The sequence below is a fragment of the Uranotaenia lowii genome, chromosome 3 (genome assembly GCF_029784155.1).
Source record: "Uranotaenia lowii strain MFRU-FL chromosome 3, ASM2978415v1, whole genome shotgun sequence".
Lineage (NCBI taxonomy): Eukaryota > Metazoa > Arthropoda > Insecta > Diptera > Culicidae > Uranotaenia > Uranotaenia lowii.
Genome location: NC_073693.1, coordinates 130,264,988 through 130,285,210, shown reverse-complemented (window position 1 = coordinate 130,285,210; position 20,223 = coordinate 130,264,988). Strand labels below are relative to the sequence as shown.

Sequence of the window (20,223 nt, the reverse complement as noted above, 5' to 3'; positions counted from 1 at the left end):
TTCCAGTTCAAGTTTGAACAATAAGAAGCTACTTGAAAGCAAGTGATAAATATGATAATTAAGAAATTTAAATTTCTTAATTTTTTTATATCAGGAAATTCTTATGCGATTTTACAAAATCTGCTATTTCTAAAACAAAAAGGCAAAAAGTTGTGTTTTCTAACTGTCAAATAATAGGTATTTAAAATAAAAACTTTTTCAAATCTGTCCACCTGGACAGCCGGGGAGGGGGGTAGGGGTTTGCCAAATGTCCACGCTTGTCCACGGAGGGGGAGGAGGGGGTCAAAAATCTCATTTTTCTGTCCACGTGGTATCTGAACGGCCCCTTATTCATTGATGAAATGGTACCAAGTTTTTACCAAACATAGAATACAACTTTATCAATCATTTTCAGTTAATAACTTAAATTTGTTCATATTGGTTCATACGACCTAATCAAAACAAACTCTAGGTTTGTCCTATTTATACAAGTTTTAGATGTCGAGTCGTCATCTTTGGTCGACCACCCTCTCCAAGTGTTATACTTTTTTCAACCAAAACAAACCGCGAGAACCATATTTTTCTGACGCGCGGGCAATTCTGCGTGAATCGGTGGAATGGATGTCCAATCTGTTTCGTGTTTTTTTGAGTGGATAAATAACTTAACGCTATAGTTCAGTGATTTCGATTAACCGGAAAAATTAGTTCAACAGAAAGCTAGATTCGTTATAAGTAATATGCCAAACCGCACCCGTCAAGGCTAGAAGGAACATTCCCTTTCTCCTTCGCTAGAAAAAGCTCAACAAAAATATAAAAAGTTATGACTAACAGTTTCAATGCCACGATGAAATCGGGAATTATCTATTTTCTTCTGGTATGTATATTTCTCTTCACCACCTTCTACAATGTCGCATCGGATGTCCAGCCACCGGGAGCTGTGTCCCAAACAGTGCAAATAACCAGTGTGAATAACGCCTCCAGTAATGGAATTTCCGTGGCCTCTACTAAACCTCCGGATTCGAACGGAACAGTATCAACAGCTGTAAATGACCAACAAACTCAGCAGCAGAAAAAGGAACTAGTTGATACATCGGGCAAAAATGCCACCACAACAATGTCTCCGGAAAAAAATGCAGTCGAACAGGAGCATTACAGCTCGATGTCGATCTTTTTTGTGCTGTGTGTGATTGCCCTTGGAATTCTGCTGATCCACATGATGCTGCAAACTGGATTCCAGTATCTGCCCGAAAGCATCGTTGTCGTATTTCTTGGCGCTTTGATTGGATTAATTATTAACAATTCCTCCATAAAAAGTATTAACTGGGAACGGGAGGAAGTATTTTCGCCAACGGCATTCTTCCTGGTGCTCCTTCCGCCGATTATATTCGAATCTGGCTACAATTTGCACAAGGGAAACTTTTTCCAAAACATCGGTTCTATTCTTGTTTTCGCCATTATCGGAACAACTATCTCGGCTCTCGTCATCGGGAGTGGCGTTTATTTTTTGGGCCTGGCGGAAGTTGCCTACCGGTTAAACTTTGTAGAATCTTTTGCCTTCGGGTCACTTATTTCGGCAGTTGATCCAGTGGCAACTGTAGCCATTTTCCATGCTCTCGATGTCGATCCCATCCTCAACATGTTGGTGTTTGGAGAAAGTATCCTGAACGACGCTATATCTATTGTTTTGACGACAACGGTAATGCCTATGGTTTCCGGATCAGGAACGGAGGGCACCGGAGAATCCATATTTTCGGTTCTCAACACATTCTGTATGATGTTTTTCGCATCGGCCGGTATAGGAGTGGTTTTTGCGCTTATGAGTGCTTTGCTTCTAAAGCATGTGGATCTTAGAAAGCATCCGTCGCTGGAGTTTGGATTGATGCTGGTCTTCACCTATGCACCATATGTGCTGGCAGAGGGTATACACTTATCTGGTAAGTGAATTGACCGATACGCTGTGATGTAAGATAGCAGAATAAACTAATTAGTGCATTTTTCTTTCAGGTATTATGGCCATCCTGTTCTGCGGCATTGTTATGTCTCATTATACTCACTTCAATCTTTCGACGGTAACTCAAATTACCATGCAACAAACGATGCGAACGCTAGCCTTTATTGCGGAGACATGTGTTTTCGCCTATCTCGGATTGGCCATTTTCAATTTCAAGCACCGCTGCGAGCTGTCGTTCGTTATTTGGGCTATTGTACTGTGCTTGATCGGACGGGCCTGTAATATTTTTCCCCTAGCATGGTTGGTGAATCGATTCCGAGAGCACAAGATAACCAACAAGATGGCCTTCATCATGTGGTTCTCAGGTCTGCGGGGTGCAATCTCGTACGCGCTCTCCTTACATCTACAATTTTCCAGCGAAGAAACCCGACACGTGGTCATTACGACCACGCTGATAATTGTGCTTTTCACTACCCTTTTCTTTGGTGGTTCCACAATGCCACTGATGAAATTTTTAGCTGGAGGGAAGAAAACGCGCCGCACTAGCTTACGGGCTAGTCGTTTGGGTAAGAAAAAGAAAGAAAAAGCTCTGTCGCTCAGTAAAACGCGCGAATGGGGTCAGGCTATCGACTCGGAACATTTATCCGAACTAACGGAAGAAGAAGAAGTTAGCTTTACGCAGTCAAAATTGGTTGGGTTTGCCCGGTTGGATCGCAAATTTTTCACACCGTTTTTCACCAGGAGATTCACCCATCAGGTAATTCATTAAAACAAAATCGAGAGAAAATTATTTCTTTCAATCAGAAACTCCATAACCACGAAAAAACGGTTCTTTATAATATTTTCTTAAAATGTTTCTATTGCAGGAACTACACGACTGCAAAAGTCAAATGGCAGACCTCACCAACAAGTGGTACCAGGCGATAAGGATTTCTCCAGACGACCTGGATGAGGAAGATGAAGATGGCGGGGATGAAGACGTTGTCTCGATTGCCACATCGGAGCGCTCGACCAACATTCTAGTGGATAACGGTGGTGGTGGTAATATGGGGCCATCCACGGGTGGCAGAACAAAGCATCAGGGTCAAGGTGTGACCAATCCCAAACGCCCCCGGTCCTGATTGTCCCGGAAGGACAGCGACACTGCGTCTTCATTGTGCAACACATCGCTGGATGTGGGAATGGAAGTTTTTCTGTAAAAATGTAAGTTTACGAGTCGAGTATCAAAAGATGAGGAAGGAATTAATATTATGAAAACCAAAGCCAAAAACGATTTCCGCTTAAAATAATCCTGCTGTGAGTAAAAGAATAGTATGCTTGTATTATACTAGGTATCCACTGCAAATATGGCTTGTTAGATACAAGTCTCGATACGTAACCGGTAAAGGTTTGTTTTAATTCATGTATATTTAAACAATGATATACATAAGCGTAATATTAAGTAAAGGTTACATATATCAAAGCTAGTCGAATCATCAGTAAAATGTGTTATAAACGTAAATTGAAAAATTTCTTACCCTATTTATTTTATGTTGTGTATGAGACAGGCTAAGCAGTTTGCATCATTCCTATCCGCACAAATGGTTTATGAATACAGTTGGTTATTAAACGGTTTATCAAAATAAATGTATATGACTTCATTAAATTTTTCCCGCATCGTGCTGTTCATGATCGAAACAAACATTAGTCTTGCTGTTGAAAAAAGCTCTCATCTATTTGTCGTACCTAATAAATAATGTTAAAAGCATAAAATCATATTCTTTGAATAATGTCCGCATCAATTGTTGATCCATGTTTTCAGAGAGAAAACACTTCAAGCGAGCGACGTCAACTTTTTCGAAAAGTTTAGTAATATTTATTTAAAAAAAAAACATATCAATTGGCGATTGACGAGTTTTCACTCCGAATAGCTGTCATTCTTATGGAAATCTGTGAAGTAAAGAGCAAGTTTATAGGAGGTGTTACCGTGTGTCAAATTCCCGATTCAGCCATGTCAGAATTAACGAGCCTACAGTAAACATGTATGTAGTCTCTTTAGTCAGAATGATGACGCAGTTGTTAGAAAAATAGCTAGCCTTGTACTGCACCCTTCAGTTTTTCCATAAAAATTATTTTTTATGCCAGTTACATGTACGAAACTGTTCTCAAATTCATAAAATCGACTTCCCAGATTTTTGATAAAATGTTAATTTGCCGCGGAAATATTTAAAATTTAATGGAAATTGTTATTACTGGAAAATATTTCCGCAGGCATCATATTTGACTCAAAAATATGGTTACGTGTTGTTCATTTAAACCGTTTAAGCCACGAATTTAGTAGTTTTACTATGCTTTTCTTTTGAGTGCAGTTGAAATCTTTCCAGCTTTCCAACTCACGAAATGTTTCAACTATAGGTATTTTATGGAAGCTTGCATGCAAATCAAGGTTTGCTTTTTGGGAAATTTGGGGCACTCTGGCAGAATATCAATTCAAACCAAACTAATTAATTTCGTTTTAAAGGAGTTAATCGATTATCGAAGACTCCAACAACTCTGATGGCTTAAAATGATTCATGGCTTGGCTGATGGCTTAAAATGATTCATGATCAAACTTAACAGGTAATTTTGGGATCATCTAGGCCTCTGGATGAAAACGTTCTCATTAGGCTTGAAGAATGATCTTTAAATAATCATTCGATCCTCAACATGTTGAAAACGTTAATAACGTCCATATGTGATAGATACGTTGCTGTACCAAAACCACACATTGATCGGTGAGAGTATTTAGCTTAGATTTTTTTTTTAATTAAATGAATAATTCCATAGATACGAAGCGCTATAGTATGCCAGGCGTACTGGGTTCGATAGATTTCCGGTACCGGCAAGACAAACTTTTGGGTTCGAATCCGATCGACAGGTAGGATGTGTCTCCACTAAATATTCATATATACTTACATATACTTACTTTATATTTCAGAGGGAATGCATCTGGTGTTAATCTGAAGAGACTTTTGCAAGCGGAGTGGATTGCCAACCATTGTAGTAGGTCTCTGAAGATTTGGATGCCTTCCCTCGGCGAACCATCGATCGTGGAAGCCCTAGAAGCAATTCGAAGGCAAAGCCACATGGACATAGGCAGGACCTTGCTATCTATGGGGAAACCACATACATACATACAGACAGTTAACTCCATAGGTACGATTTATTAGAACTATTCAATAATGCATCCTACAATGCAGTATTCATAATTTACATTTTCATTTTCCACTTGCTTCAGTTACCTTATCATCACAATTAAAACTACAAAAATGAAAACAGAAAGGGGAGAGCGCATACCCTAATAGTAAATTTGTTATTTGTTAAAGCATTTGTTTCCATCTACATTTCAAAAATTTTGCATTTCCCTTCAAACTGCGTCTCTGTAAGTTTTTTTTTTTTGTTTCATTTAAATAGTTATGCATTTTACACTTACAAATGCTTGGCTAAGTTTCCGTCCCGATGCTGAAATTCTCGCCCCCCACAATTAACAAAACCCAGATCTGCTATAGAAATGGCTATATCCTCTGGTTCGTCAATCAAAGCTTAGCCGATCCACGGCCAATGGCAGAAATTCAAGGGTTACTCGTTGTTGTCGTCGTGATTGAAGTATTTAATGACTGTTGACCAGGAGGATCCAAACTTATCAAATCGGTACTGCTTGTGCTAGTCGCTGCGTTCGTATTTGCCGAATCCTGGGAAACGCTTTTTGAAGCCACGGAAGGTGGAGCCTTCAGGGAAGATTTGGACGGCGGAGGAGGAAGCGGAATTGCCGGACGGTCCATTGTCATCGGAAAAGGTAGTGGACCACCACCCCCAAATCCTCCACTGTGATGATGATGGTGATGACCATGGTGATGCCCGTGATGATGTCGACCGGTTTGTGGAAATGATTTAGGTAACGTATTCTGACGACTAGAATCAGTTGTCTTAGATAACCGTTCACTGAGAGCTTTCAGGGCGATTTGTCTGAAAAATGAAAGAAAGCATTGATAAAAGTTTGTAGCACACGAGCGGCTTTCGAACACCAACCTTCTCCGTTCCATATCGTGAGGGTCGACCCCGACCAGTGAATGAACGCTTACTGACTGTAACGAGGAAGCACTGCTTTGTGCAGGTGAGAGCCTTTTAACCATCCCGATCCGCAAGCAACCTTGGTACACCGGGTTTGCAACCAGATTGACAAATGGCTGAAGAACGTTAGGGAAAAAACTTGCAAAGCGAAAGTTTTCAGCACTATCACCCCGAGTGCCGTTCGAGTGACGCTGGTAAAAACGCAAGTAAACCCACGATACGTACATGCCCGAAGCGAACATGGCCGGATAGGTGCCATCCAATAGGCCACAGGCCCACATAATAATAGATGCGATTACAACTGTGAGAGGTACGTTTCTGGAACAAACGCACTATGTTAATTTTATTTTACCATGTTTGGAATAAATACCCGTTTTTACCTATTTGAAAATTTACCAAGTGGAGTTCGTGCAATCAAATGATCAGGCATAATTTGTGTCACAGCGACACTGACGGCTGAAATTAAGTGGTGACGGTAATGTTTTTATGTTCAGATTCAACAAGATCCACCAGTAATACTCACCAGCATTCATTCCCGCCAGCCCATGGATGTGTACGTTAAACAGCAGTTCTGTGTCTTTGGTAATCATCGAATAGAACAGGTAATAGAAACTGGTCAGAATAGCCACACCGGTGTTGGTAATGGCAAAGTACTGCAGCATCTCCATCTGTCCCCAGGATGGTTCAATTAGCTTCCCACATAGCCCGACAGTAATCAGATCGACCATCACTTCCCAGAAGTGTAGCTCGATGAAACAGAACGTAAAGATGGTCCAGATCCAAAACGTCGGCGGCATCAGATATCCGGGCGTAACGCTGAGTATCGTCACGGCCCGATCAGCAAACGACAGCCCATATCCGATCAGCGTCGAGATACAGATAAACTTAATCGATGGGGATGTGTTGCCCAGTAGAGCTGAGAATTGCTGACGCAGATACAATGCGTTGTTGCTTCCACTGGCCATTTGTAAGGTGGTCGTGTTTCCGTTTACCCTAGAACCGAATCGCTTCACATGGAGTTAGGCTTTATCTATGGACAATGTCCTGCAACACAAAAACTCTGGGTTTATAGAGGTTTTTCTTTGGCCAGGACTGAATTTTTCTGTTTATTGGCTGTGGATTAAGAAAATAATATTTTTTGGAACAATCTGACATGCGATGATAAAAAAAAGTTTCGGAGAGCTAACCTCAATCCCATGTATAGTTTTTTTTTCAATGGGGTTTCAAGCAGCGATGCCAAGATTTTTTTTTTCATTATCTGCGCAACTGCGTATACTCCAAACAGTCGGGTTGATGTCATGCTGAGGCTACAAGCAACACAACACGTTCACACGATATACCTGCTCTCATTTGATCTCCATGGAAAAAGCGCAGACTTTTCATGCTGAGCGCTTTGGAAAGCGCGACAATGCTGATGCCAGGGTATTTTGTAGCGCGACAAATAGGAAAACCAATGGGAATATTGTTTTTTCTCGGTTTGAAGCAGTGATTCCGGGTTTTAATCACAATAGTTCGAAGATCCGTCCGAACTTGTGATAATAAATCAAAAAATATCTTAATCGGCGAGAAAATTTCAAGAATTCTTAGTTCCGGCAAAAAACAAGGAATTTTGTCGGTTCCAATTTCGGCATTCTTGCAATCCGGGTCATGATTTGATGAGTGTTTAATGGCTCCCGAAAAAAAGGAGACTATTCCAAGCATTATCAGATGTAGAGAAGTGATGATTTGTAGTGAATTTCAAAGCGACATGGCGCGCCGGCATGACATACCAATGCGTTGCATTGCTTTTTTTTTGGAACTTAGAGCATCTGTATTCGTGGTCCAAACAGCCGGTTTAGACCCAAATTCCGACCCGAGCAACCGCACTGGTGATCCATTATACCAGTTTCAACTCAACTTTTTTTAGAGCTGGTATAAGGATTGATCCAAAACTGATGAGATTAGGATCCAATTTGACGCAGTTCTAAACCGTTTGACAGTTAATGGAACACGAGTGCAGTTGCCAGTTTTTTAATTGGATCGGATCTAATTTCTTTGGTTCAATTCTTGTATAAATTAGACCCAAGAATGACCACGAATACAGATGCTCTTAGAACGCAAAGCGATGCTTGTAGCATCAGCATGACATCAACCTTAGAGATTTAAACCAGGGGGTTGTTATCCCTATATCTTTGTCATTGAATTTCACAACCATCAATGTTTGAGGTCCAACATTTTTAGGCCCCAAACAAGCCTGACATTTGACTATCAACAAACATATTATAATCAACATTGGTAACTCTCAGCATGCTTCATATACTTCAGCAAGGACATGTATATCAGCACCACCTCCTGGAGAAAGTTCTTACTAGAAGGAAATTTCAAGCATTGAGGTACTGAGGAAACTCTGAACATTCTTTCCATCAACCGTGGGTTCGCGTCTTAACTACAAAAGTTCGTGTTTGAACTTGCATTACCTACTATAACCACGCAGAAAATTTTGTTTATGTTTTATTTTCAACATAGGAATTTCCGCCTACTCCAACTTTTCTTCGTGTAGCAAAGTATGTTGCTATGGTTCTCAATTTGTGTTGTTTTCTGCCGAATGGAAAAAGGTCCCGACTGACGGAATATGCTAATAAATCTACAATTTGAGATTCTAATGCCATTTGAATTGAAACAATCATTGATGGAAATTTCACTTTTTGAACAATACTGAATATTTCATAAAAGAAATCATAAGAAGGCAACAATTTACTAAGATAATTGATCTAAAAATGTACTGTACAATATTATTTGAGATTTATTGATGACCACATCATCATTATTATTATTATTAGATATCATTATTATCTGGAGCACGTTTGATAAATGGAAATCAACATTTCTCTAAAATTAATAAATTGGTAAAGGAAAAAATTCTTCGTGTAGAATTAGCTCCTTTTAATACTTTTCATTTAGGACATCTGATTTTTCGAAAACTCCAAAACATGTTGAACCGATGAATCAAAATCGTATTTTGAGTATAAAATTTATTAACGAAGTCAACTTACTTATCATGAAAGATATTATGAAAAAACATTGATATACTTGTGTTGTATTTAGTATAATTGTCGGGTCGGGACACAAAGTTTTGGTGATAGTGAGCTTAACAGTTTTCGCCAGGAGCTTTCGAAATTTAGTCTAAGGCAACTTAGTTCTTCTCGATAGCATTTATTCATGTTCGTAAGAACTTTCCTCACATGGAGGCGCATTTCATGTGTCCTTCAAGTTTCTGGGGAGTGAGGAATATTCCTACTATTATTATATTTGCTATCAAGGACCCGACCTAAATGTCAAATGCTAGAGAAGTATGCTGCCCCTACTCGCATAAGGGCATCCGCAGCAATTGCGAGCAAAGTGAAAATGCTCACGAGTTTAATCACTTCCATACCGCACCGGGGGTTAGTATGAAGGTAAGCAAAATAGGGCCGATGCCGTCGGGACCGACAAAATCACCAAATTTGCTCACTAGAAAGGGGCGAGAGCAAACATGCACTGAAAAAATTCTACCGTTTTGAGCAGAATTAAACAAAAGATGTCGCAGCGTGTAGATGTTTGTTGATATTTGTTTTAAGAAAAAAATTGTATCAGATTAAAATTGTGGATGGATTTTTTTGTAATAACCAGTTAAATTCGCAATTTCGTTACATTTTTTCGGGGTTTTCCAGGAATTGAACGAGAAAGTGTAAATGCTGGTTCTGATGGTGAGTTATTTATTTTGTATTTTATACTGTTTTTGATTTTTTTCTACCTATGAATTTTGATAACATTTTTTCCTTTCTCACTCAATTTCAGATAAACAAACTTGAAGCATCGTAATTTGTGACCAAAAATGGTCACTCGGAGTTTCTTGGAGTAATAATAATCGAGACCAGTGCGCTGTGCAGGATTTTTGTATCCAACCGGCCAATATGGGTAGCATTCCAGTACTGTCCCTACCGATTCGGCTTTGAAACGAGGTCTCTCAATAAGTTTGCAACTAATGGGACCCAGTTTTTCGGAGCAGCAATTATTTCAATCAGCACGTTGGATAGAAAAAGTTGAAGATTTTTTAGAAAAGTATAATTTTAATATAAATATAATAAACAAATAAAGTTGAATTTTAGTTGAATTGTTTGGTTTGTTGAATTTTGTTTTTCGGGTCCATTTGTTAGGAAATATAAGTGCCCGGCGTTTTGAAAGCAAAATCGAGCTTTATTCGAAAATATATTCTTATCTGAACTTATTTTATTCAATCAAGTCGTCCTACACTCAGAGGAAATCTTATTATAAATTTCATCAGATACATCTTATGAACCACTTTTTTGCGTCCAAACTAATTTTTCATAAGAGTCTTATGAAATTCTTTCAATTTTCATACGATGTTCTTATGAAAAATAGAAGAAACGGCATTGTGAAAAAATGATGAACACATTCATTCATAGTATCAGTTTTTTTCATCATCTAACAGTACGAAGCAATCGCCAGTTCATAGTTATTATAGTTTTCCTTCAATGTTAAATGTTATTGTTATCTCCGGAATGGTAAGTTCGATTTGATGTTTTTGGTGTGAACGTTGAATATATTAGTAAACTATAATACATTATTTGTTTACTTTTCAGCAAGCTGATCGGCAAAAAACGAAAGGTCGAGGATTAAGATGCGGCGAAAAAAAACTTTGATGGAGCCGTCTGTTGATGCGCTGCTGATGGTGACAGTGAAGGATTTAATTTTAAACGAATTTGGCAAACAATAAAGTAAATGTTTTCAGCATGAAATATCGAGAATTTTTCTTATTAGAAAGTGATTTACTGTTTCCATAAGAATCTCTTATGAAAAGCAACAACCTCTCATTGAAGTAGGCGTTCATCTTCAGAATTCATTCGCGTCATAAGACTATACTTATGAATTTCATTAATTTTTCTTATGGCGCCACTTCATAAGAGAATCTTATGGCATACATAATAGTATTTTTCTGAGTGTACAATTCAATAAGTTTTTAATCATAATCCAGCAAACGGGTGAAACGGAATTGGAAACACCGTAAGGGAAACTCAACGCTTTACAACCACCACCGGTTGAAAGCGGTGTCCTATAGATATGATGACGAGGCCAAGCGAAGCAAACATCCTGCTCGGAAGTTCTTGCTGCATCCGTCATCGGACCCGATTGCTGGTGTGTAACCGTTCGTTACATTCTCAGAAATGTGTCTTTGACACACTACTTAATCCGACTACAACCCTGATTGACAAATGTCAACACTCGCCACTCAACCAAAGGTTCTCAGAGGATTCCTCCCATTTTACCTCCTACTCCCATTTGTACGCAGCCACACTTCTCTCGCGGGAGGTGTCCATGGGCGTCGGATGAACACTCCTTTGTTAATGCGAGGAAGTGTTATCACCCAATGAACGTCGCACCCGTCCAATAAAGTTTCTGACGTTTTTGTTAGTGCGACGGCCGGATGAATTTGTAGAGCTTGCTTAGATATTGGCCTAGCCCACGAAGGGTCTTTCCGTTCGTGAACGTCTTAGAGGCATGAAGTGCGCGCCGTGTGTAAAAATCTAAAGTAATGTTGAAAAAAGAAAAGTATTTTTAAAAAGTGGTGTAATGAATATTAAATATGATTTACTAAAATTACAGGTTAAAAGCGAAAACAAAAGAGACGTTCACAAGTTAAAATCTATCACGAAATCGATAATTAACGGAAAGTTAAAAGTGATTTAAAAAGCTGTAACGGAAAATAGTACGTTTGAAAATGACATGCGGTATTTGTGAAAAAGCTAAACTAAAATATGTTTTTTCTACACTAAACAGCTAAACCTATCGTTAAAAGTGCTTAAAACCAAAAAGTATACGGACATTCAATTGTTCTGTAAAATCAAAGGTAAAATTTATAGGTTATGATTTTTAAAACATGCGGAAAAGTACTAAGTAAACTTATTAACACAGCAACAAATCGAAAAACGTTACAACAACAGAAACATCAAAAACATATTAAAACCAGTTTGTAAAGAAAAAGGTAAAAGTTCTAAAAATGTATATATTTATATAATGTGAAAAATTATTGTAAACATGCGGTATGACGTCACAGAGTAGTAACTCCTCTGCTTAGGTCCAAAGGGCCTTTTTCTTTTGTTTCTCCGTTCAAGCTCCTGATCGACCTCATTGGGTAGCGAGTGTGGCCAAAAGCAAACAGCCATCACAAGGATTAACGACCAGAATATCCTAAGGAGGACTTAACCTCAATTCAGTCCATAACCATCGTGCGGAACATCGCTTGTGTCAGCCAGATTTGGACACTGTTTCGGGACGCCGAAACATGTACAAATCCGCCGAGGTTGCTGCCCCTCTGAGAAAAAAATGCGAGAAATTCGGAGCATTGAAAAGTTTATACCCATAACAACAAAACCGCAAGTATTCATAATAATAGAGTGACGTCTCGTATTTAGGCCTGTTAAACTAATAAATAAGCTCATCATGATTTGTAACACGTTAGTCGCCCTGTTTTAGTGTCTATTTAATTGGATTTACTACCACATTTTGAGTTGTACCGACTTAATCTCCGTCATCCCATGCCTCCCTCTGAGATGTTACAAGATCTTTTCTAATTTACGCATCCGGCAACGGTTGGTAACATGCGAGGTACCACTCGCATGTGTAACACTGGTTTGCCATCCCGCCTTTTGGACATCTCTATCTGAGTTTCTCAAGGGAGAAAGTAGCCCTGCAAGTGACAACCGTAGAAAGTCCGACCCTGAGTCCCACTCATTTCACCCAATTCCACCCACCAGTAAAAACCACCCACCCGCTGAGCAACCGCAAGTTACAGGTGTTCGAAGCTGCTTGGCCTTGCTGCTTCTGTATGGCATGTTCAACCAGGGTGTAGACTTTGACTTCACGATACGGATAGCAGCTATCCCGTCAAATAACTGCCAACACCCCCAGGCCCTTTTAAGACCAACATTCATCGAAATTTCAGCAAAAAACTGACGACTCCGAAAATTTACTCGGTACGTATTAATTTAAATTTAGATTTTCCTCAAAAGTTTTTTCAGTGCAATGCTAAATTTAAAAATAATTATGCTACCGCCCGGTGCACGAAAGAGTGTGTATCCCAAAACCGGTCCGCTGAAATGAGCAAAACCGGGCCGCGTATACTCACTTATTGGTGCGTTTGCTCTAACAGTCCCATATGGATAGGAAACGCTAACAATATGGGACTGTTATGCGAGTAGGGGCAGTATGATTATGATAGCACACTAAGAGCATCTTTATTCGTGGTCTATTCTTGGGTCTAATTCATACAAGAATTGAACCAAAGAAATAAGATCCGATCCAATGAAAAAACTGGCAACTGCACTCGTATTCCATTATCTGTCAAACGGTTTAGAACTGCGTCAAATTGGATCCAAATCTCATCAGTTTTGGATCAATCCTTATACCAGCTCTAAAAAAAGTTGGGTTGAAACTGGTATAATAGATCACCAGTGCTGTTGCTGGTCGGAATTTGGGTCTAAACCGGCTGTTTGGACCACGGATACAGGTGCTCTAACAGAACAATCATTCTGGTTCTTCATTGCTTGAAATTTTGACTTTTTCAACTCTGCACTGCTTTTAGAGGAAAACGTCATAAAGGTATAGAAAAGAAGAACAAAATTCTTGCTCGCTAGAAGAACCAGTTGCCGTCCCTCAGGGCATTTTGAAAAAAAAGTATGTGTATGTCTGTGTCCCACAATTTGGGTACCAAACAAGGCGATGCGACCTCCCAAGCAACCAAAAGTCGCGTTTTTACTTAACTCCGAACTCCGAAGTTCACATTTGGCTGAAAAAATGTTTTACGGGAACTTCAGGTGACTCTTGTCGCGTAAAAGTTACTCAGAAACTTCTATCGCCCTTTGAAAGGATAAACTATCGATAACGGAACTTCTAAGCGCATTCAATAGAACTACTTTCAAGAAGGTCGATAACGTTCGCGTAACATTCTAAAACGTACCATTAAGATACTTGAAGGTGTTTTGAAGAACCTATATGGGAATACTAAGCGACATGTCAACAATGTCTTTCAAGAAGGTCGATAACGTTCGCGTAACATCCTAAAACGCACCATTAAGATACTTGAAGGTGTTTTAAAGAACCTATATGGGAATTCTAAGCGACATGTCAAAAATGGCTGTCAATTTCTTGTCATGGTATTTGTTTTGTTTATATCTGTACTGATATTTACCAAAGGAATTCAAGATTTTTTCGAATTTTTCTTATAAATTTTAAGATATTCGAATAAATTTTTGATGATGCGAATTATTGTTATTATTCATATTGTGTACTGAAAGTCCTTCAAACGACATAAGGAACAAACTATTGACCAACCTATTCAATCATCTCAAATGATATTGAGTTTAAATACTAATTATTACAATGGCAATGATCTATTGCTGGATTGGTCGAGAGGCTGGTGAGTTTCATCGCAATCTAGAGAGCAGCGGTTCAATTCCCTAGGCGTGTAAGCAGATTTTGTAATCAAAACAATATAATTAAAACCAATGAGATAGACCATGATAGACCGGCAACCTAGCAATCTGACATCTGATTGTCAGAACAATCTGTCAATCGGATTTTTTTTCGGCGCGTAGAAGTTTCTTGACATTCTCTTAGAAGCTGAATAGCGTTCTCTTCAGCCACCTAAACGAACTTGAAAGTAGCTTTAAGAACTTAAATTTTGGGCTGATTAGCATTCCCTTCAGACACAAACGAGAGCTGATTAAGCTTCTGTGGAACCTTTTTAAGGGAATTCTGGTTGCTTGGGCTGTGTCTGAGCAGTGTCTGGGCGATTGGTCAAAAGTCTGTGTTTTACAAACTTTTCAGGACACCTGGCAACCCAGATTCTATGTTATACCAGTTTTAGAAAATTCGGCGAGAGAAAAGAGAAATCATCGCCAAGAACTGTCAGAAATTTGCTCTTTCTGTGAACGAGACGATCCCGCCGCACCGAAAGGAAGCCATCGCGCATTTTTGGCTCGTGATCGAAAAGCGGAAGGACTTTTTCGTGGAAAAATTCCCCTAAACTAGTTACTTATTTCCGGTGAAACCAGTGTCATTTGGAAGAACATTCTCTGTTCGCGGTGGGGGATATATTTTCCAGTGAGTTTTCGATTTGAAAGGTACGTTTTCGGCTGACGAATTGAAGAATTTTCGCGAGCGGCTTTCTGACGGAGACTGCAAATGGCATCGGTTTTCTTCTTTTTCTCAAGGATGGTTTTTACTCCTTTATTATTTCCAGCAGATATCTGACGAATTACTTGCGCCTGCTTTGCTTCGGCAGGATCCATAACTAGAAATCAAGGTAAATTATGTGTTTTTTTTTTTAATTGTTTACACAAGAACTCATTATGCTCTCAAGGATGAAATGATAATTATTTCAAAGAAAATAATACAACAAACCAAAAGATACAGAACCTAACAACAAAAAAAGCTTCATTTCCAATACATTGAACAAAATACCAACTCAGAAATTTGGAGGTTTCCAAGTTTTTTTTTTCAACATTGTGAGTTATTCATTCGAAATAATTTAAATGTATCGAATACATACGCATTTTTGGAGTTAACATATTTGTATTTTGTTTATGCAATGATTGAAATACAGACCCCGTTCGTTTTTGGCAACATTCGATTTTGGCAACATTCGATTTTGGCAACATCCGATTTTGGCACATGTGCCAAAATCGAACGGTTTTTAGAAGCGACATTACCTTTTAATTTCCTCTATAACAGGACCAACATAATTTGGACAAATACCAAAAAACCGTTTTTACGTTCAGAAATGGTGATAGAATACAACAACAAAAACAAAAGTTTTTTAAAAAATTATAAAGTACTCAAAAATTACAAAAATATGAAAAATTAAAAAAAAAATCAAAAACAAATGCAAACAAAAGACTAAAAATGACGAAATCAACTTAAAAATGATGAAGAATGACAAAAACAGCAAAAATAACAAAAAAAACTAAGATTATCAACAAAACAAAAATAGTGCAAAATGCATCAAAAATATGAGAAAAAAAACTTTAAAAATTTCAAAAATGGTCGGAAATTGACTTAAAATAACGTTAATGATAATAAAAAGAGTTATTTTGTTGAAATTGGAGAAAAAAAAATCAAAATAAAAACCGTTCGATTTTGGCAACATTCGATTTTGGCAACACAAAATGTTCGGGCATGTTGCCAAAAACGAACGGGGTCTGTATAACTCAAAGCGCTGATGTGGTCTAGTGGATAGGCTGGCGCGAGTCTGGTAACCCAGGTGTACTGGGTTCGATTCCCGGTATCGGCAAGAAAAACTTTTGGGTTCGAATCTCATAAGTTGCCGACAGGTAAGATGTGTTTCATTGTATAAATAATCATATATTTCAGAGGGAATGCATTCTGTAAGAAAGGCAAAACCATACAGTAGATCCCGAAACCATAACCTAAAGAAAATACCCTTCCTTTTCCCCAAAGGGTAACAGTTGAACCACTGCGACGATAACAGCTTACACTATTCTTACCTTAAACTAAGACCCGTAAAACTATCGGTTCCGGTGGCCTTCAAAATAGATAAAATTAATGGCATTTTTGAAAAATTTTCAAATTTTATTTTATTTGTAGATGATTTTTGATTAAATCTCAAATCATTCCTGAAACCTCTTCGAACTTGAGTTTCAAATAGCAATACAACGATTGTTTATAAATTGAAATTTAAATATTATTTGTGGGGGAACATCTTGAACTATTTTAGGAACGGGAGTAAAAGTAATTTGACATAATTTCAACTTATCGTGTGGTGACTATTTAATTAAACTTGCATACATTTTGCGGCGTTGTTGCCGCAAACATCGAGGATGCAGGGGATGGGGCGGCCAAGACCGCCGAGGCTCCCCAATCTGGCCGCCGATCCACCCGGAAGCGGCCTAGGTCTACTGGGGCCTCCTAGGTTTATGTGAAAACTAGGGGTGATCCCTTAGTCCCGTCCGCCGCGCGAAGGACAATATTTCATGAAGGTTCGAACGCGCAGCTATAGCCTTAATACCAAAATTTGTTTCGGCCTAATAAGCACGATAATTAGCCCTTTTCTGCGAAGTTCGTAACTTAAAAAAAAAAAAAAAAAAACTTAAAACATTGTCTTTGCCTGGCTTCAGTGATTCCCGTGTCACTTCCAATGTGCGTCTAACCAAACCAATCGAAAAGACGATCTTGATCTTTCAAGTCTTCTCACGTTTCGTGCCGTTTCAACAATTTTGTAAAACTGGCTGATTAGTTAAATGAAAAAAAAAAAAATGTTTCGTTGAACCAATGTAGATTTTTTTTGAATATTCAGATAGTTCGTATTAATTTTTTGAAAACAACTAGGTAAACAGGTTTGCTGCAGTTTAAAAATATCAATTTTCTTTTATTTGACTCCTGGAAAGGTACCCTACAAAGACGTTCCAATAAGCGGTGCTTCGATTGATTGACCAGAAGGTTGTCTGAAAAGTTATGAGAAAATGACTCCTCCACAGTAAGATATCTAGATTAGTAACTGGTTAGGATACGAATCATTTCATCTGGTTGTGGTACAACATTAAATCAAATAAATTTGTTTAACAACACATAAATATTCGTGACAGAGTGTGTTTATCATAATATGACACTGTTGTTTTACTGTTCGTTGAATATCGATGTTACTTTTTTCCAGGACTAAAATGGGAAAAGCCAAGGATAACAAACCCTCATCAGACAGCGAATCGAGCGAGGAGGAGTACGTCGTTGAGAAAATTGTTGATCGGCGGGAACGCAAAGGTAAAATAGAATATCTGCTTAAATGGAAGGGCTACGACTCATCGGCCAACACCTGGGAACCGAAGGAAAATTTGGAGTGCCCTGAGCTGATCAAAGCCTTCGAGGACACCCGGGTAGTAGCTAAGAAGGAGGCTCCGAAAGAAAAGGAAAAAGAGAAAGAGAAGAAGAAATCGGGCAAACCTTCCGGCAGTGGAAGTTCTAAGAAACGGGCCGATTCCGATGATGATGGCTCTGATGACGACAAGGACGATAGTGCTTCCACTAAGTCGAACAAATCGAAATCCGGTGGAAGTGCTGCCGTCGCCGATGATGCCGCGGCCAGCGACGATGGAATGAATGGATTCGAAAAAGGCTACATTCCGGAGAAAATTCTTGGTGCTACCGAAGCAAATAACGAACTGCTATTTTTAATCCAATGGAAGGACAAGGACAAGGCCCAGCTCGTTTCGTCCAAGGAAGCACGTAAACATTGTCCCCAGCTTGTCATAGACTTTTACGAGGAACGTCTCATCTGGCAGTCCCCCGATTCGACGGAATAGGCAACACACCCTCGTCCAAGCTATATCCATAATGCTATATTTCTACGTTTAAACAATATTACGTCTCTCAATGGCAAAACAAAATGCGAGAGTGATATGATAATCCTTACGGAGGATATACTTAGGTTAAGATTTTTTTTGTTTTAAGTGATGCCAACGCGCGACATGAACGTATGTTTCCTTTACCTTGCTTTCATTTCTGATTATTCTCGATACTTGACATGCATAAAATAACATCAATAGAAGGAAACGGACAACAAATATACTATTTAAGTGATCAGATTGAAAACAGGACTTTCAAATATCTTATATCTTCAAAACTCAATTTATCAAGCGAATACGAAGAATCTGAGTATTTCGTACAAAATAGCCCAGAACACTCAACAACAGAATGAATAATTTCTCACTCTTTCGGACGAAACAAAAATGCAAACAAATAGGTTACGTATTTTGTTTCGAGTTTCACTAAAGGCGCCCCAGCTCTGACCTTAGGTGGCCTAGGGTACCCGTCATGGAACGAACCACATTTACTTCAGTTGTCATCGACGTAACAATGGAGATGTATGTAAAATTGTACAAGATAAATTTCGAAGAAAAATAAAATCTACTAAACCATACAATTAGTCAAGATGTCCAAGCTTTGAATTTGTGGCGTAGGCATTCCGAAAACCTGTTTATTGATTCATTTAATATTAAAAGTCATTTCTTTGTATACGATGTTCAAATAAAAAAAATAAATCACTGTTTTAAGAACATTTGAGTTCCTGTTTCTGAACTCGTTTAGGATAAGAAGTGTGCCAGTACCCAAGAACCAAGTTCACGCATAAATTTGTCGAATAGCTTAACAGTTGTCACTGGTTCAGAAATTAATGAAAATTGCTTGAAAAACAGCATTTTGCATCTTATGTACCATCAAGTCACCATCTACCGCCCAGTTAAATTTCCAATAAGTAGGTATATATCAAAACTGCTCTACTTCCAATAACAAATATAGTGGAAAGCGAAAAAAGTACGCTTTTCAAAATAATCAACTAATCTTGGGGGTGTTTCAACAAGGTTTTTCTTACGGAAAAACCTTCTCACAAGACGGAAACGGTTCGTTTCAGTATTGTTCTTGTAAGGAGCTTTGAAAACTATATTTGGGATCTTGAGAGAATGCATTTTGTGAAGTTTTTCCCGCAAATTTAGTACAATTTTTAACAAAGTGCGTTAACAGACAAAATGCAAACAAGCCTCTTGAGGCTGTTAGCGGTTTTATTTATGGCTATCGTTAGCATAATTTAGTGACGTTTTTTTTCTTCAGGGAAATGGTCAAACAATGATGCCACCACAGAATAGACGCCGTGTTTTTGGGAAAACATTTTAGTTTTTTTTTTAAATACTCATTAAAGGGTGATTTTGGGCGGTGAATGTCTACTTGATGCAATGATTGTATCTGGTATCTGGTAATGTATCTGGTTGCGTGTGAATTGAACAACCTTCTCTCGTTCAACGCTTTACTCGAAAGCAATGATTGCTTTGCGAGGCAGCGAAAACGACAAAACCGATGATGCAACAACATGGCCCGGCTTCACGAAGCAACATACATTCGAGGCAGCGGATCCGAAAAACCAAACGAATGGCTCTCACTGTTAGGTGGGCTACATATTACATCAAATTAGTACAAAATTCGACGATTCCACGACGATTGCTGGCGAAAACAGTAACAGCAGCAACAAAAAACTACCTCCATCCCGGCTGGGGCTGAGTAAATGACTTGAAGTTTGTACAAACAGCACCATGCCACAGAGGGTGGTTGAAAATATTTTGATTCCGAACGATTTTGCTCAAACCGTTTGCGCGATCATTCAA

At 38.7% G+C, this 20,223-nt stretch overlaps 3 protein-coding genes and 1 long non-coding RNA gene across 7 annotated transcripts; 3 read left to right on the top strand and 1 right to left on the bottom strand.

The window, feature by feature from the left end:
* The first annotated feature begins 542 nt into the window (after positions 1-542).
* On the top strand, positions 543-3,682 carry LOC129751800 (sodium/hydrogen exchanger 8). The gene is made up of 3 exons (XM_055747526.1): positions 543-1,913; positions 1,984-2,687; positions 2,797-3,682. Exons 1-3 carry the CDS (start codon positions 800-802, stop codon positions 3,049-3,051), a joined length of 2,073 nt encoding a protein of 690 aa, XP_055603501.1. The 5' UTR covers positions 543-799; the 3' UTR covers positions 3,052-3,682.
* A 1,410-nt stretch (positions 3,683-5,092) lies between these two features.
* LOC129754508 (transmembrane protein 115) lies at positions 5,093-7,193 on the bottom strand. The gene is made up of 4 exons (XM_055750621.1): positions 6,543-7,193; positions 6,400-6,475; positions 5,978-6,337; positions 5,093-5,914 (listed from the first exon to the last, which is right to left on the bottom strand). Exons 1-4 carry the CDS (start codon positions 6,982-6,984, stop codon positions 5,521-5,523), a joined length of 1,272 nt encoding a protein of 423 aa, XP_055606596.1. The 5' UTR covers positions 6,985-7,193; the 3' UTR covers positions 5,093-5,520.
* Positions 7,194-9,613: 2,420 nt separating this feature from the next.
* LOC129758598 (uncharacterized) lies at positions 9,614-10,151 on the top strand. The gene is made up of 2 exons (XR_008740023.1): positions 9,614-9,744; positions 9,836-10,151. It is a non-coding gene; the product is annotated as an uncharacterized LOC129758598 (long non-coding RNA).
* A 4,828-nt stretch (positions 10,152-14,979) lies between these two features.
* LOC129757032 (chromobox protein homolog 3-like) lies at positions 14,980-19,000 on the top strand. Of its 4 annotated transcripts, none has more exons than XM_055754130.1 (4): positions 14,980-15,180; positions 15,303-15,362; positions 17,464-17,552; positions 17,730-19,000. In XM_055754130.1, the coding sequence occupies exons 3-4, from the start codon at positions 17,539-17,541 to the stop codon at positions 18,370-18,372; spliced, it is 657 nt and encodes a 218-aa protein (XP_055610105.1). In that variant the 5' UTR covers positions 14,980-15,180; positions 15,303-15,362; positions 17,464-17,538; the 3' UTR covers positions 18,373-19,000. The 4 variants fall into 4 exon arrangements, with proteins under 4 accessions (XP_055610105.1, XP_055610106.1, XP_055610107.1 ...); XM_055754131.1 differs by having other exon boundaries at positions 15,300-15,362; XM_055754132.1 differs by lacking the exon at positions 17,464-17,552.
* Positions 19,001-20,223: the final 1,223 nt, after the last annotated feature.